The sequence below is a fragment of the Hibiscus syriacus genome, unplaced genomic scaffold (genome assembly GCF_006381635.1).
Source record: "Hibiscus syriacus cultivar Baekdansim isolate YM2019G1 unplaced genomic scaffold, ASM638163v2 tig00111550_pilon, whole genome shotgun sequence".
Lineage (NCBI taxonomy): Eukaryota > Viridiplantae > Streptophyta > Magnoliopsida > Malvales > Malvaceae > Hibiscus > Hibiscus syriacus.
This window is the reverse complement of record NW_024063118.1, coordinates 199,982-213,436: the sequence shown is the minus strand read 5'-3', so window position 1 is coordinate 213,436 and position 13,455 is coordinate 199,982. Positions and strand designations below refer to the sequence as shown.

The following is a 13,455-nucleotide window of genomic DNA, read 5'->3' as shown; positions in this document are numbered from 1 at the left end:
AGAACACGTGTTATATATTCTTTCAATTTTTTCAATAGTTCGTGTTATCGACCATATTATATTATTTTTTAAATTTTATTTTTAAATACCAGTTTATATTGAAGTGATTAAATTATCATTTTCATAAAAAAGTCAAAAATAATAAAAGAATGATTAAAATTAAATAAACTTATTATAATCTCACACCCTTCATCAATAGACGTCACATTTCATCTATCTAAAATGACCATGTAGTACTAAAAACTCATGATTTATTAGAATATTTATATCTCGAAATAGAAAATAATCTACTTAAGAGTTTTATCTTTATTTATCTTCTTATTGAATTAGAATGAAACTGATTTTTATTTTTATTTTTATTATCTTCAATAATGTTTTATCTAAATCATAGATAATAAATAATCGTCGACCGACATCAACTATATATATCTTCAAAATTTGCATTGATAAAAAATAGCACTATTTCATGACACAAATTTTAAAAGAATTTTAAATTAAAGCGGTAAACTTTAACTCAGCTTATATTATTGGATTTTTAAAATTTATTTACAAAATATATTAATATTTACAAATTTTAAAATTATTATCTAAAGTTGAAAATCCCTAAAACAGCAGAAGGAACCATAATGCTTTTGTAACTGCCAGCATTGGCATAAAAAAACGTTAGCCCACTGTTTTTTAGAACTGATAAAAAGAAGAAGAAAAGGATTATTTTTTGTTTCACTTAAAAAAAATCCATTTCCCACCTTCAATCTCTCTCTCTCTCTCCCTCCATGCACTGATATAAAGCTAAAATCTGTTACATTTCTTGTGCTCCCCTCTCCTATTTATCTCTGGTAAACAACAAGAGAATTCCGGGACAGAGAGAGACTGAGATCTTAATCTCTTTTATCTCTTTATTTCCTCTAGAAGGCCTTTTCTTCTCTCTTTGTCATCTCTCCAAAGGGGTAATCATATAAGTTTTTTTTTTTTTTTTATGTTTTCCTATCTGGGTTTTTGTTTGTTTTCCTTTCTCATCCACAATTCAATATTCTGGGTTTTCTTTTTCATTTTTGAAAAAATATCATATAATTTTGCATGTTAGTTTTATTGATAGATAATGGTTTGATCTTGTGTTATGGCATGTTACCAACGATTTGATTGTCTTTTTTTTTTTATCTGGAACATGTCTTTGCATTCTTCTATTATACCAGATCAATCATTTATATTAGTTTGATGTTTGTTTAAACTTTAAAGATCTCATGTAGAATATTTTGTTTTAAATTTCTCCGTTTGCTAACTCTTTTGATTTGATTAATGAAAAAGCTAGCTAAAGAAATGGCTTTAGATAGGTTTATTTCAAATGCTATTGTTAATCCTTGAAATTTTGTTTGTTTATTTATTTGTATGTTAGCATTTAACAAAACGAGTTGCTTTGTAATGATCTTTTCTTTTTCTTTTTTTCAAAAATGAAACGGTATTTATATTTTGTTTGTATAATGTGGTATTGTAATCTTTGTTAGGCTAATAATTTTTTTGCGATTAATGAATGTAGAGATTGTGGGATCAAACATGGCGCAAGTAGCTGGAGCAGCTGAAGTAGACAAATCATTTTTACTTGATAAGGAAAATGGGAAACTGAACAAGGATCCTGTTCATAATGAGGCCATTAAAGTTGTTTCCAGTGCCAAGGAATCGGATAAGGGAGACGGGATAAATGCATCGAATGCCAACATCCCAACGGATGCAGTTGATGAATGGCCTGCAGCTAAACAGATTCACTCATTTTATTTTGTCAGGTATCGCCTTTATGACGATCCGGTGATAAAAGCCAAAATCGATCAGGCTGATAAAGAGCTACAAAAGTGGAATAGAACCAGGTTCAAGATTACAGATGAATTAAAAGCTCAGAGGGTGAGTGAAAAGCTATTAATTTCGCATGGCTTGATTAACCGTTCGTTTTTGTTTTTATATAAGGTATTTATTTGTCATGTCCTGTTTGGCTTTTAATTGATTCCTATAGTTTAGTTGACATTATTGCTGTGACGAGTCTTTCGAACTTGTGTTGAATGCGATCGGGTGTGATTTTAGTTATAAATGATGGAAATTGACGCGTGTGAGCATGTAGCAACGATTATGATGCCAGTTTTTGCCTAATCCCGTTTAGTTTTTAAAAGCATTATCTTTATGTCTTCAGTTGGATCGAGCAGAGTTACTTTCTCAAGTGAGAGCCTTGAATGTTGATTTTGACCAATTTAAGGAGATTTTAGGAGAGAAAAAGAAGGAAATAGAACCATTGCAGCAGGCTTTAGGCAAGCTACGCACCAATAACTATGCTTTTGGTGGTCTATTCTCATCTGAGGAAGAGCTAAATGGTGTTGTAAGTTACTCCTAACTGTTTCGAGAATTTTTCGATTGTTTTCTGCCACATTTAATCCTTTGCTGTTTTAATCACTTAATGGAATTGGTAAACCACAGATCCATTGCTTGCAATATCGCATTCAGCATGAAAGCATCCCATTGGCTGAGGAGAAGCAACTTCTTAGAGAAATCAAACGACTAGAGGGAACCAGGGAAACGGTCCTCGCTAATGCGGCAATGAGAACAAAGATTCAGGATTCGATGGGTCAGAAAGAAGCCATTCAGGATCAGGTTAAAGTAAGAAACTTCCGTTTTGCATCTCTTGAAGTTTTCTTTCCCACTTCCCTCCTGTATTAATAAGACCTTCATTGTTTTACAATAATAAACTTGCTATATTTGTTTTATTGTAGCTTATGGGAGTGGATTTGAATCGAGTAAGGAAGGAGCAGCATGCAGTCCAGTCCAAGAAGAAGCTGATTAAAGATAAATTGAATGCAATAGAGAAGAGAATCAACATTTTACAGGAGGAGCTGAAAGATGTGACCGAGAAGAGGGACAAAGCTTATGAAACCATTCAGGAACTGAGGAAACAACGCGATGAAGAGGTAAGTCTTTTCTTAGCTTTTTAGCTTTAAAATTTCTGTTTCATATGCACACATGACCATATCCGAACATTCATTTGTGCTTGAAGATCTTCATGGAATTTTGACATCGTTCGAGTAAAACCATTTATTTAGTTAAATTTTTATGTCGTTTTGCCAATATGCATAGTCAACTTTCATGCTTCATCGTGATTCGCGAATGCTATTTCTATGGATGGACTAGTTTTAATTACTATTTTCTTTCAAAATTTCAGAATATGTACTTTTTCCAGAGCCGTTCACTCTTAAACAAGGCCAAAATCGTTGCTGCCAAGAAAGATATGAAGGCACTTGAGGAGCTTGCAGCTGTTGAGGTTTGTTGAGACTGCAGAAGTGCAGATTATTGTTACGTTTAGAGAATCTCGTGTGTTTCATACTCGATCGGTCACTTATCTTCTGTACTGGTTTTAGGCTGAGAAGTTTATGGCTCTCTGGAATGGTGACAAAGCCTTCAGGGATGATTATGAGAAACGAATTCTGACATCCTTGGACAGTCGGCAATTGAGCCGAGATGGCCGGATAAGGAATCCTGATGAGAAACCACTGGTTGCAGCAGAGGTACCGGTACCTACGCAAACTGAAACAATTCTGAGACCTAGTTCGAGACAACCAAAGGAAGAAGCCAAGTCCGCTCCTCAACCAGGTACTAAAAAAAAGGTCCAGAAAGAAGCTGAGACCAAAGTAATGGAGTCAAAATCCTCTCCAGAGAATGTCGTAGCAGAGAAGGAGATCTCTGGATCGGGCAAGTCGGAGGACACATCCGCAAGCACCAAAACTGATGCTGAAAAACTGAAAGAGAAGAAGAGAGAAGAGGAAATTTCAAAAGCAAAACAAGCTTTAGAAAGGAAGAAGAAGATGGCTGAAAAAGCAGCTGCCAAAACAGCTATAAGAGCTCAAAAGGAGGCTGAAAAGAAGCTCAAGGAAATTATTTGCTTCTCTTTCTCTTGTTTTGCTTCTGATAAGTAGTGTGGGTTAAAACTGAAATCTTGCAAGGTTATTTTCTTTCAGGAGCGTGAGAAGAAAGCAAGGAAGAAGGCAGCAGCAGCATCTTCAAGTGCTGTCAATCCCGAGGAACCAACTGAACCTGAGGCTGAGGCTGAGACTGAGGCTTCAGAATCTGAGAAGGTCGGTGTTAATGCTGATGCACCTGTTCCTGCTCCTGTTTCAGTGAAGGACAAGGCGAAAAAGGAGAATACAGTTCGGTACAGAAATCGAACTAAAGGACCCGAGGCACTTCCAAGAGCCATCCTGAGACGCAAGAAGTCGACCAACTACTGGACGTGGGCAGCTCCTGCTGCGCTGGCTGTGCTGATACTTCTGGCATTGAATTACTACTATTATCTTGTCTGAAGAAGTAAACTTGAATGAAACCAAGAGTTTTTTATTGACATTGCTAGTAGCTAGGTCCATAGCGGCAAAAGGTAGTTAATTCTGTTCTTTGCATCCATGAAGGATGCTCTAAGAAAACTCATAATGTTGCTGGTAGTTCAGTTTGAATGCTTTCTGAAGCCAAAACTTAGTAATTCTGGTTTAATTGGTTGTATTTTTTAAATTGTCTTCCATTAATTTGAGAATGTCATCAGAATCCTTTACAGACAATTCCTGTTCTTATAGCATTTCCATATTTGTTCAACAAAGTAACAATTACTCAACAAGTATGATGCATTATACAAACAAATATTCATCTCATAAGAAATCTGGAGATACTGAACTACTAGTAGAATGCTTCTCATTTGTCGAAGACAACTCGGAAACCCTTTTAACAGCTTATGATGGTTTGGATAAACCAGGGAATTGGTGGGATATTGATCTCTTGGACTCCTTCAAGAACCTGAACAACTTGCGCCATGGATGGCCTATTTTGCTCTTCATCTTGAATGCACCAGCATGCAACTCTACAGGCTCTGATGACTTGTTTTGCATTTGCACCCCCCTGCAACTTGGGATCCAACAAACTTAGTACATCCCCTCCGTTGCTTAAACAGATTGCGGCACGAGCTGGGAAGTAATTGTCGTTCTTATCATCTGCTGTCTCCCAGTTTCTCCTTCCTGATATAATCTCCAAAAGCAGCATTCCATAGCTATAAACATCAGATTTAGGAGTAATGGGTTCACCTGAAATCATTTCCGGCGCAAGGTAACCTCTTGTTCCTTTCATTGAAGTCAAGACACGGCTGAAATCCCTACCGAACAGCTTTGATAGTCCGAAGTCTGAAAGCAGAGGATTATAGTCCGAGTCAAGAAGAATGTTCTCGGGCTTGATATCGCAGTGTATGATGCGTACTCTGCACTCCTCGTGGAGATAGGCTAATCCTCGAGCTATTCCCAGTGCGATATGATGCCTTGTTTTCCAGTCTAGGATCTTCGAGTCCTTATAAAACAGATGACTGTCCAAGGAACCATTTGGCATGTAATCATATACTAGAAACCTCTTCATCCCCTTCAGGCAAAACCCGAGAAGGCGCACGAGATTAACATGATGAATTGTCCCTATGGTGCTCACTTCAGCGCGGAACTGCTTTTCTTCTTCGTCTTGAAATTTGAGACACTTGACAGCTATGGCATCCGAATTCGGAAGCATTCCTTTAAAAACAGAACCAAAACCACCTTCACCTAATTTTTCGGAAAAATTCTTCGTCGCACTCTTTAAGTCACCGAACTTAAAGATAACCAGAACATCATCAGTTGCTTTAGCATCTGAGTAACTTGTCATCCTGCGTGTTGAAACTAGGAGTCCCAAGATACCAATCAAAATCACAGTTGCTGCAGCTGCACTAATAGTGAACCGCTTGATTCTTATCCTCGGTTTATCTCCGCCAGCTTCTGGAAGCCGGAGATATAGATCTTTTCCGAGATTGTCACCATATGACAGGTACCGGATGGTCACCAAATCTTCTCGCCATATGGAGCAATTACCATCATATCCAATCGTGTATGCAATACAAGTGCAGTTTCTTAAGCAGGCTGATTTACACTCTTCCAAGCTCTTATCATTTGTTAATGACACTTCATATGCCGGTAATAATATGTTTTGAATCACTCGGAAGCCATGTTTTGCATCATTACCGCACCGCAACCGAGATCTTCTACGACAACCATTTGTATAATTTCCCCGATTCCATTCTGCAGGAACTTTAGGTTCAAAACCATCCAAGCATCTACAATGAGGCAAAACAAACTGATTGCAAGCACCATTTGCTCCACAGAAATCAAATATTTCACAATCTTCCTTTGGTTTTTCCCAAATAGTTTCCCATTTCTGAGAATCATCTTTCCATACGAGTTTCTGCACTTTCCCTGATACATCAATCTTAAATCGAACAGGAATCGAGGGGCTGGTGATCGAGTAGTTATAGTAGTTCTCTTCCTTATTCGATACATAGTCCATGTTGGTATACTTGTCAGCCACTATATCAGTACTAAACGAGGAAATTCTCTCAAGCCAACTCCCACAAGTCCAGTGCCTATGCCGATTTTTGAGTACATGATACGCCGGGGTTCCATCTGCGTCGAGCACCAGGGAAAACGGTCCAGGCGAAGGATCATTCCAACTGCTCCAAGAAACATAGCTTTGCCTTTGCCCTTTCCTGTTCATCTTGCTTCCTCCAAGCTTGGCACCAGGCAACCATGTATCAGTGGGATGATCAAAGCTTTCCCATACTATAACCAAAGAGCTCGAACTCGAAGTCGAACCATTTCTCAAAACAAGATTCCCAGTATCCTCAAGAACAGCAACAACGGAATCATACACGGTGTTTGATGATGACCAAACTGGGATTTCAGATTGATTGTAAAGAACAAGTCTACCCGTTTCGGTGAGCTCGAGTCTCGAACCGAAAGGATCGTAGAGTGGTGCATCTCTGTTAGCCACCCACACCACAACATCAACTGATAGGGTGTACCAGATTCCTACATAGTGGCCTGTGGAGTTACCTGGCTTGAAGAAACCAAGTTCAAACCTTCCATTGCTAGAGGTCAAAGTTTGGTTACCAGAGAGCGATTGGCCTGGATGCATGGCGTTGGTATCCATTTTAATGGAGACATAGCTTTCAAATGATAGGAAGTAAACGATGAGAACATGGAGAGTAAGCAAAAGCTTTGTTCTGTTTCCCATAGGAGAAATTTTGGACGGATTTGTTTGTGTTTTTGAGTCGATTTGTTTATCTTTCGTTTCATCAAAAGAAAGCACTTTTTAAACCTTATTTCCCAAAGCTCAAAACACGTTTTTGGATGCTTTCAATAGAAAAAGGGTAAATTACATTTTTACTCACTAAACTTTACTCTCTCTCCTATTTCATTCACTATACTTTCAATTTTTCAATTTGCTCACTAAACTTTAGACATTAATTTTTTTTATCACTCGACCGTTTACTCAATAACGAGGTACTTACGTGTCTTATTTTAATAATAAAATATGCAACACGTTTACTCATCGACTTTACCCTCTCTCTTATTTCACTCACTATATTTTTATTTTTTTTCAATTTTAATTTAACTTCATTAGAAATTTAACGGTCGAGTGACAAAAAAAAGTTTAATTTTTAAAGTTCAGTGAGTAAATTAAAAAAATTAAAAGTACGATGAGTGAAATAGGAGAAAGTAAATTAATGAGTAAGCGTGTAATTTACCCAAAAAAAAATTAAAGACGTATTCAAATGAGTGCAAAGGGGTCCCTTTGAAAATTACATTTTTGGTCTTTTATTATTATTATTATTGAATGTTTTATAAGAAAGCAGTCAAAAAAAATTCCTTTTCAAAAAAAAAAAAAAAGCAGTAAAGAAATTGACTAAGAGTCAATTTTTGTGTCGACTTGTCTCATCAACTTTTTTTTTTTAAATGATAGTAATAAATTTAATTTTTACTATCTATCCATTTTATTAATTTAATTTTTAACATTTTAAATTAAATTTAGTGCTTAATCTTAAAAAAAGTAGACAACTTTAGTTTATTTAAAAAAATTAATTAAAATATTAAATTTGAATTTAACAATTCCTATGACAGTTTGTATATACTTCATACTATTTATTTTATTTGTTAACTCAATAAATAATTTTAGATTCATAAAAAAATATTTTAAAGATACGAAATATAAAAATTAATATGATAGCATACATGGATTATCATGTTAATAACCATTACAGATACTAACAAAGCGATAATATATTTTAGAATTTAAATTTAAATTTTAAAAAAATTTAAAAAAATGGTTTTAAATTAGTCCATAATTCAAAGGACCAAGTCTTCCACTGGACGACATTATTTTCATTTAATTACAAGATAAGGTTGCTTGAAAATTTCAAATTAAAATTAATGGTCGGAAAACAAAGTTTATGTCTATTTCATCACTTTTACATAAGAAGTTCATAATCATTAAAATGGTTAATTACGGTAGACATCCTTAAATTGTGAGATCAAATTTAAATTGACTTAAAAAGTTCAAACATATAAGATAGATACAAGATATAATTTATAAACTTATTTTTCAATTAAGTCTTTTTAATAAATTGCTCATTGTTTTTAATAGTTTTAATTAAATAGACATGCTCAAGATATGGGTCAAATTTAAAATTAATCTCTTAATTTCATATTGTTTAATATGTACTAATTAATTTATGGAATTGTTTTAATTAGATCCTCCTATCGGTTTCATCGTTGGTTTCAGTATTAAATATCGATTTAAATTTAATACGTTTCTTTTTAAATACGGAATTAATAAATCAAATTTAAAGAATAAAAATAAAAATTGGTACCACACCAAGGCCCAAGCCCATTGACGTATCGCCGGCTCAAACAGTCTTTGAACGTATTTGTTTCCCTCGGAAATTCTAATTCAAAATTCCAATAGCGTCGCATTCCTCCTTTCTCTCCTCAACGGCGATGGCGACGCCGACGCCGACGAAAACCCCATCGGGAAAATCCAAAAGATCTCACTCTCATCTTCACGAAACACGTGACGCTTCCTACGTTTCTTCTTCTCTGTCCCGTTTCGAGGCCTACAACCGCCTCCAAGCTGCTGCGGTGGCCTTTGGTGAGAAGCTTCCTGTCCCGGAGATCGTGGCGCTAGGTGGCCAATCTGATGGGAAAAGCTCTCTCCTTGAAGCTTTGTTGGGGTTTCGTTTCAATGTGCGTGAGGTCGAGATGGGCACTCGTCGGCCTCTCATTTTGCAGATGGTTCATGACCCTTCTGCTCTTGAGCCTCGTTGTCGCTTCCAGGTGGCTTTTGTTCTTATATATTTGTGAATTTGGATTCTTTTTTGATGGGTTTAAAGGAGCTTTTTGGATTTCATGTAATTATTAGTTAAATCAAGTTTTTACCCCTGTTTATTTAATTCTGGTTAGAAGAACTTCAACATTGTTTAATCAAAAGGAAACACTGAAATTTTGAGGAACCTGATTGAATAACATAAACTTTTTCTTTATGATAGAATTTAGACAGAATAATTTGTTAAATATTTTTGTTAAAGAGTTGAATATTACAACAATTTTTTTATGATCGAGCAGCGAAAGTATCCACAATGTAGAAATTTGCGAAGGATTTATTAGGTTTTGGATGACGATAATCTTGATTTTTGGCTTTAACTATTTTGCTAGCATTTTTTCCTTTTTTGTTTAGGATATGGGTGTTCTTCATTAATAAATGCTCCATTTCTACATCCTGCCATGTTTCTCCTGTGATGTTTTATCTTTTTTTTCATTGATTTTGTCTATTGAAAACAGGAAGAAGATTCTGAAGAATATGGAAGTCCAGTTGTTTCAGCATCAGAAATTGCAGATATTATAAAATCAAGAACCGAGGTACTTTTGAAAAAAACTAAAACTTCAGTTTCTCCTAAGCCAATCGTAATGAGAGCTGAATTTGCACATTGCCCAAACCTCACCATCATTGATACTCCAGGATTTGTTCTTAAGGTACGTTGTTTCTTCATTTGAGAAAAAAAAATCTGAGCAAATTGGTCGAAATCTTGAAACAAAATGGTTCATTTATGAATCAAAACTTGTGGTTGGAAATTTGTTGGCAGGCAAAGAAGGGAGAACCAGAGAACACACCAGATGAAATTCTTTCAATGGTGAAGTCATTAGCGAGTCCTCCCCATCGTATTCTGTTGTTCCTTCAGCAGAGTAGCGTGGAGTGGTGCTCATCATTGTGGTTAGATTCAATTCGTGAAATCGATCCAACCTTTAGAAGAACAATAGTTGTAGTCTCCAAGTTCGATAATAGACTCAAGGTACATATTTTTTGCTCTCCTTATTTGGCTTTGTCATCTATGAGATCTAACATTGAGCTGATACATTCACACTACACTGATGTATTACATATTGTGGCAACCCGCCGAGGATTTTTTCTGAGCTTGGTTTAAGGAGAAATTAAACCTCGGGGACCCAAAAATATTAGGTGTCTGACTGTCTATATACATAATAGGCACTGAAAGTATAAGCCTTGCCTGTTGCTTGATATGGTGTTTCTCTGTGTTGTAACTTGGTTGTGTATCTGAAATTGTGTGCAATGTGATCGCGACAATTCAATTAATGCAGGAGTTTAGCGACAGATGGGAAGTGGATCGTTATTTGAGTGCAAGTGGATATCTTGGAGAAAATACTCGGCCATTTTTTGTAGCACTGCCGAAAGAAAGAAACACCGTCTCGAATGATGAATTTCGAAGGCAAATATCCCAAGTAGATTCTGAAGTTTTACGACACCTGAACGATGGAATCAAGGGAGGTTATGATGAAGAAAAGTTCAAGCCCTATATCGGTTTCAGTTCTTTGAGGGAGTATTTAGAATCAGAACTTCAAAAGAGATACAAAGAAGCTGCTCCGGCAACGCTGGCATTGCTCGAGCAGCGCTGCAGTGAAGTTAACATAGAGCTTGCAAGAATGGACTCCAAAATACAAGCAACTTCTGATGTTTCTCATCTTCGAAAATCAGCCATGATGCACGCAGCTTATATCTGCAATCATGTGGTGAGGCGTTTCTCTCATGCAGGTTTTCATTTGGTTCAGTTAAAACAGTCTCATCATGTTAGATTTAGCTAATTTAGAAAACCATTTGCCCTTATGGTAATGTATAATTATTTACCAAATTGGACCACTCTCAATATCGTTGAAACTTTTGTGGTGGAATCATATTTTCCAACATCTTGAGCTTATAGCATATACCAGTTTCACGACCTGAATTCACCATGTTGAATTGGAGCTCTTAATTGAACTGTTGTTTTTTCCATAAAACTTTTGGTTGAACTACAAGAAACTGATCACACCCTTACGTTGCTTAAGGGGGTTTTGATTGATGGAGCAGCTGATCCTTCCCCAGAGCACTGGGGAAAAACAACTGAGGAGGAAAGATCCGAGAGCGAGTTAACGAGTTGGCCAGGTGTTACTGTTGATATAAAACCTGCTAATGCTGTTCTTCGTCTCTACGGTGGAGCTGCTTTTGAACGAGTTATGCATGAATTCCGCTGCGCTGCATATTCCATTGAGTGTCCCCCAGTATCAAGAGAGAAGGTAGATATCCCGAACTTTGAAATTTTTGCCCCAATAGTATCCTGTTTGAGCATAAGTAAATAGATATATTCCCCTGAAACAGGTTGCAAATATCTTACTTGCACATGCTGGCCGAGGTGGGAGTAGAGGAGTAACAGAGGCTGCTGCAGAAATAGCTCGTACTGCCGCACGGTCATGGCTCGCTCCTCTCCTTGATACCGCTTGCGATCGCCTCGCCTTCGTTTTAGGCAATCTTTTCAATATTGCTCTAGAGAGGAACCGCTGCCGCGAATCGGAATGTAAGTCATTTCCCCATCACTGACTGAACTCTTTAGCCATCATTTACCTATTAATTTCTATTAATTTGCACAGATGGGAAGAATACTGGAAACTGGGATGGGTATGTCGGGTTCCATGCCGCTTTAAGGCATGCATACAATCGCTTTATAAAAGATTTGGCTAAACAGTGCAAGCAACTAGTTAGGCATCATCTTGATTCAGTCACAAGTCCATATTCTCAGGTCTGTTATGAGAATGATTTTCACGGTGTCTTCGGCTCGAGTGCAAGCTCATACCACATATATAACCGAGCTTCGGCTGCTTCCTTTTGCCTTGAGCTATCCGATGGCGGCCAATTAACGCGTGATAAGACAAACGATCAGGAGAACATACCTCCCGAAAGCAATGCAAAGCAGACCACGCCAGGAAAAGGCCAAGAAGCTAGAGAAGCTCACCAAGAAAACCAAATGACAGTGCCTGAGACCCCATCTCCTGACCAGCCATGTGATGTGGTATACGCCAGAGTCAAGAAGGAGCTCGGGAATGGCATCGAGGTCGGACCGAGGAAACGCATAGCACGAATGACAGGCAACAGAAATAATGATCAATTGGATAAAGTTCACAATGGTGGTAGTCTTTTATTTGGTAATGGTGATACCAGAACAGGTTCAAGTTACTCTGAAATCTGCTCATCAGCAGCGCAGCATTTTGCTCGGATACGTGAAGTCCTCGTCGACCGTAGTGTGACATCGACCCTGAACTCCGGGTTTTTGACCCCATGGTCAGTTCTTTAATCTATTCCTTTATAATTTTATTCGTATATGTGACATAACATGAACTCGAATACGAATATTTGGATGTAGTCGGGACAAGCTCGTGTTGGCCGTGGGGTTGGACCTGTTTGCTGTGAGTGATGAGAAGTTCATGGACATGTTCATAGCTCTGGACGCCATTGATGTGCTGCAAAAGGAGCGACAATCTCTTCAAAAACGCCAGAAGATTCTTCAGTCTTGTTTAAATGAATTCAAAAATGTTGCTCGAGCACTCTGATGATGAATTCATCAACACTACCAACTGGATACATCCATCCCAGCATAATGTTCCAATCAAAGTGAGAAAAAAAAACCACTTCATATGAATTTTTTTTACTGCTGGCAACCATTTTTTATCCTTAGTTGGATTGTTTCATCGTAATATTTGATTTGAATACTTAATTCGTTTTACAAATTTTTACTCTCACATCAATTATCATCGTCATCCTCTTTGTTCACTTGTTTACAGTTCTCTTCTTTTTACTCAAACAGGGTGGAAATGGTGGGGTTGCCCATTGAGATCGCCGAGGCTCAAATTTCAACGGTTAATTAAAATAGGGAAAACTACAAGTTTAGTACTTAAACTATTATTTTTATTCAAATTTGGTATCCAAGCTTTATTTTTTAAAATCATATTTAACGTTTAGTTTAGGTCTCATTTGGGTATCTTGCTATTAGGAATTTAATGATGATGTTGATATGTCACTATAAAATAATATTACATCAACATTGATTTTTTTTAAAGTGACACGTCAGCAATTCGATATTTAATTAATCAAATGAGAGGTTCTTTTTGGTTGCATAATTGAGGTGTTCCACATTGTAAGACTATAATAATTTTGGTTCTGAAAAGAAAAGGAATATGATGCCCTTTTCACCAAGAAGCAGTGCTGTGTTCTTGG

At 36.8% G+C, this 13,455-nt stretch overlaps 3 protein-coding genes and 1 long non-coding RNA gene across 5 annotated transcripts; 2 read left to right on the top strand and 2 right to left on the bottom strand.

The window, feature by feature from the left end:
* The first annotated feature begins 781 nt into the window (after positions 1 to 781).
* On the top strand, positions 782 to 4,571 carry LOC120164877 (proton pump-interactor 1-like). 2 transcript variants are annotated; one of them, XM_039174518.1, is made up of 8 exons: positions 782 to 947; positions 1,535 to 1,893; positions 2,177 to 2,359; positions 2,458 to 2,637; positions 2,751 to 2,945; positions 3,197 to 3,295; positions 3,393 to 3,902; positions 3,990 to 4,571. In XM_039174518.1, exons 2-8 carry the CDS (start codon positions 1,552 to 1,554, stop codon positions 4,329 to 4,331), a joined length of 1,851 nt encoding a protein of 616 aa, XP_039030449.1. In that variant the 5' UTR covers positions 782 to 947; positions 1,535 to 1,551; the 3' UTR covers positions 4,332 to 4,571. The 2 variants fall into 2 exon arrangements, with proteins under 2 accessions (XP_039030449.1, XP_039030448.1); XM_039174517.1 differs by lacking the exon at positions 782 to 947 and having other exon boundaries at positions 1,525 to 1,893.
* A 169-nt stretch (positions 4,572 to 4,740) lies between these two features.
* Positions 4,741 to 7,095, bottom strand: LOC120164888 (G-type lectin S-receptor-like serine/threonine-protein kinase At2g19130). Its single transcript, XM_039174524.1, has one exon. The coding sequence runs from the start codon at positions 7,093 to 7,095 to the stop codon at positions 4,741 to 4,743; it is 2,355 nt and encodes a 784-aa protein (XP_039030455.1).
* A 1,739-nt stretch (positions 7,096 to 8,834) lies between these two features.
* LOC120164889 (dynamin-related protein 5A-like) lies at positions 8,835 to 12,828 on the top strand. Its single transcript, XM_039174525.1, has 8 exons — positions 8,835 to 9,194; positions 9,699 to 9,890; positions 10,001 to 10,207; positions 10,515 to 10,943; positions 11,256 to 11,483; positions 11,566 to 11,761; positions 11,835 to 12,522; positions 12,605 to 12,828. The coding sequence occupies exons 1-8, from the start codon at positions 8,859 to 8,861 to the stop codon at positions 12,789 to 12,791; spliced, it is 2,463 nt and encodes an 820-aa protein (XP_039030456.1). The 5' UTR covers positions 8,835 to 8,858; the 3' UTR covers positions 12,792 to 12,828.
* Positions 11,181 to 11,801, bottom strand: LOC120164890. Its single transcript, XR_005519768.1, has 2 exons — positions 11,582 to 11,801; positions 11,181 to 11,310 (listed from the first exon to the last, which is right to left on the bottom strand). It is a non-coding gene; the product is annotated as an uncharacterized LOC120164890 (long non-coding RNA).
* Positions 12,829 to 13,455: the final 627 nt, after the last annotated feature.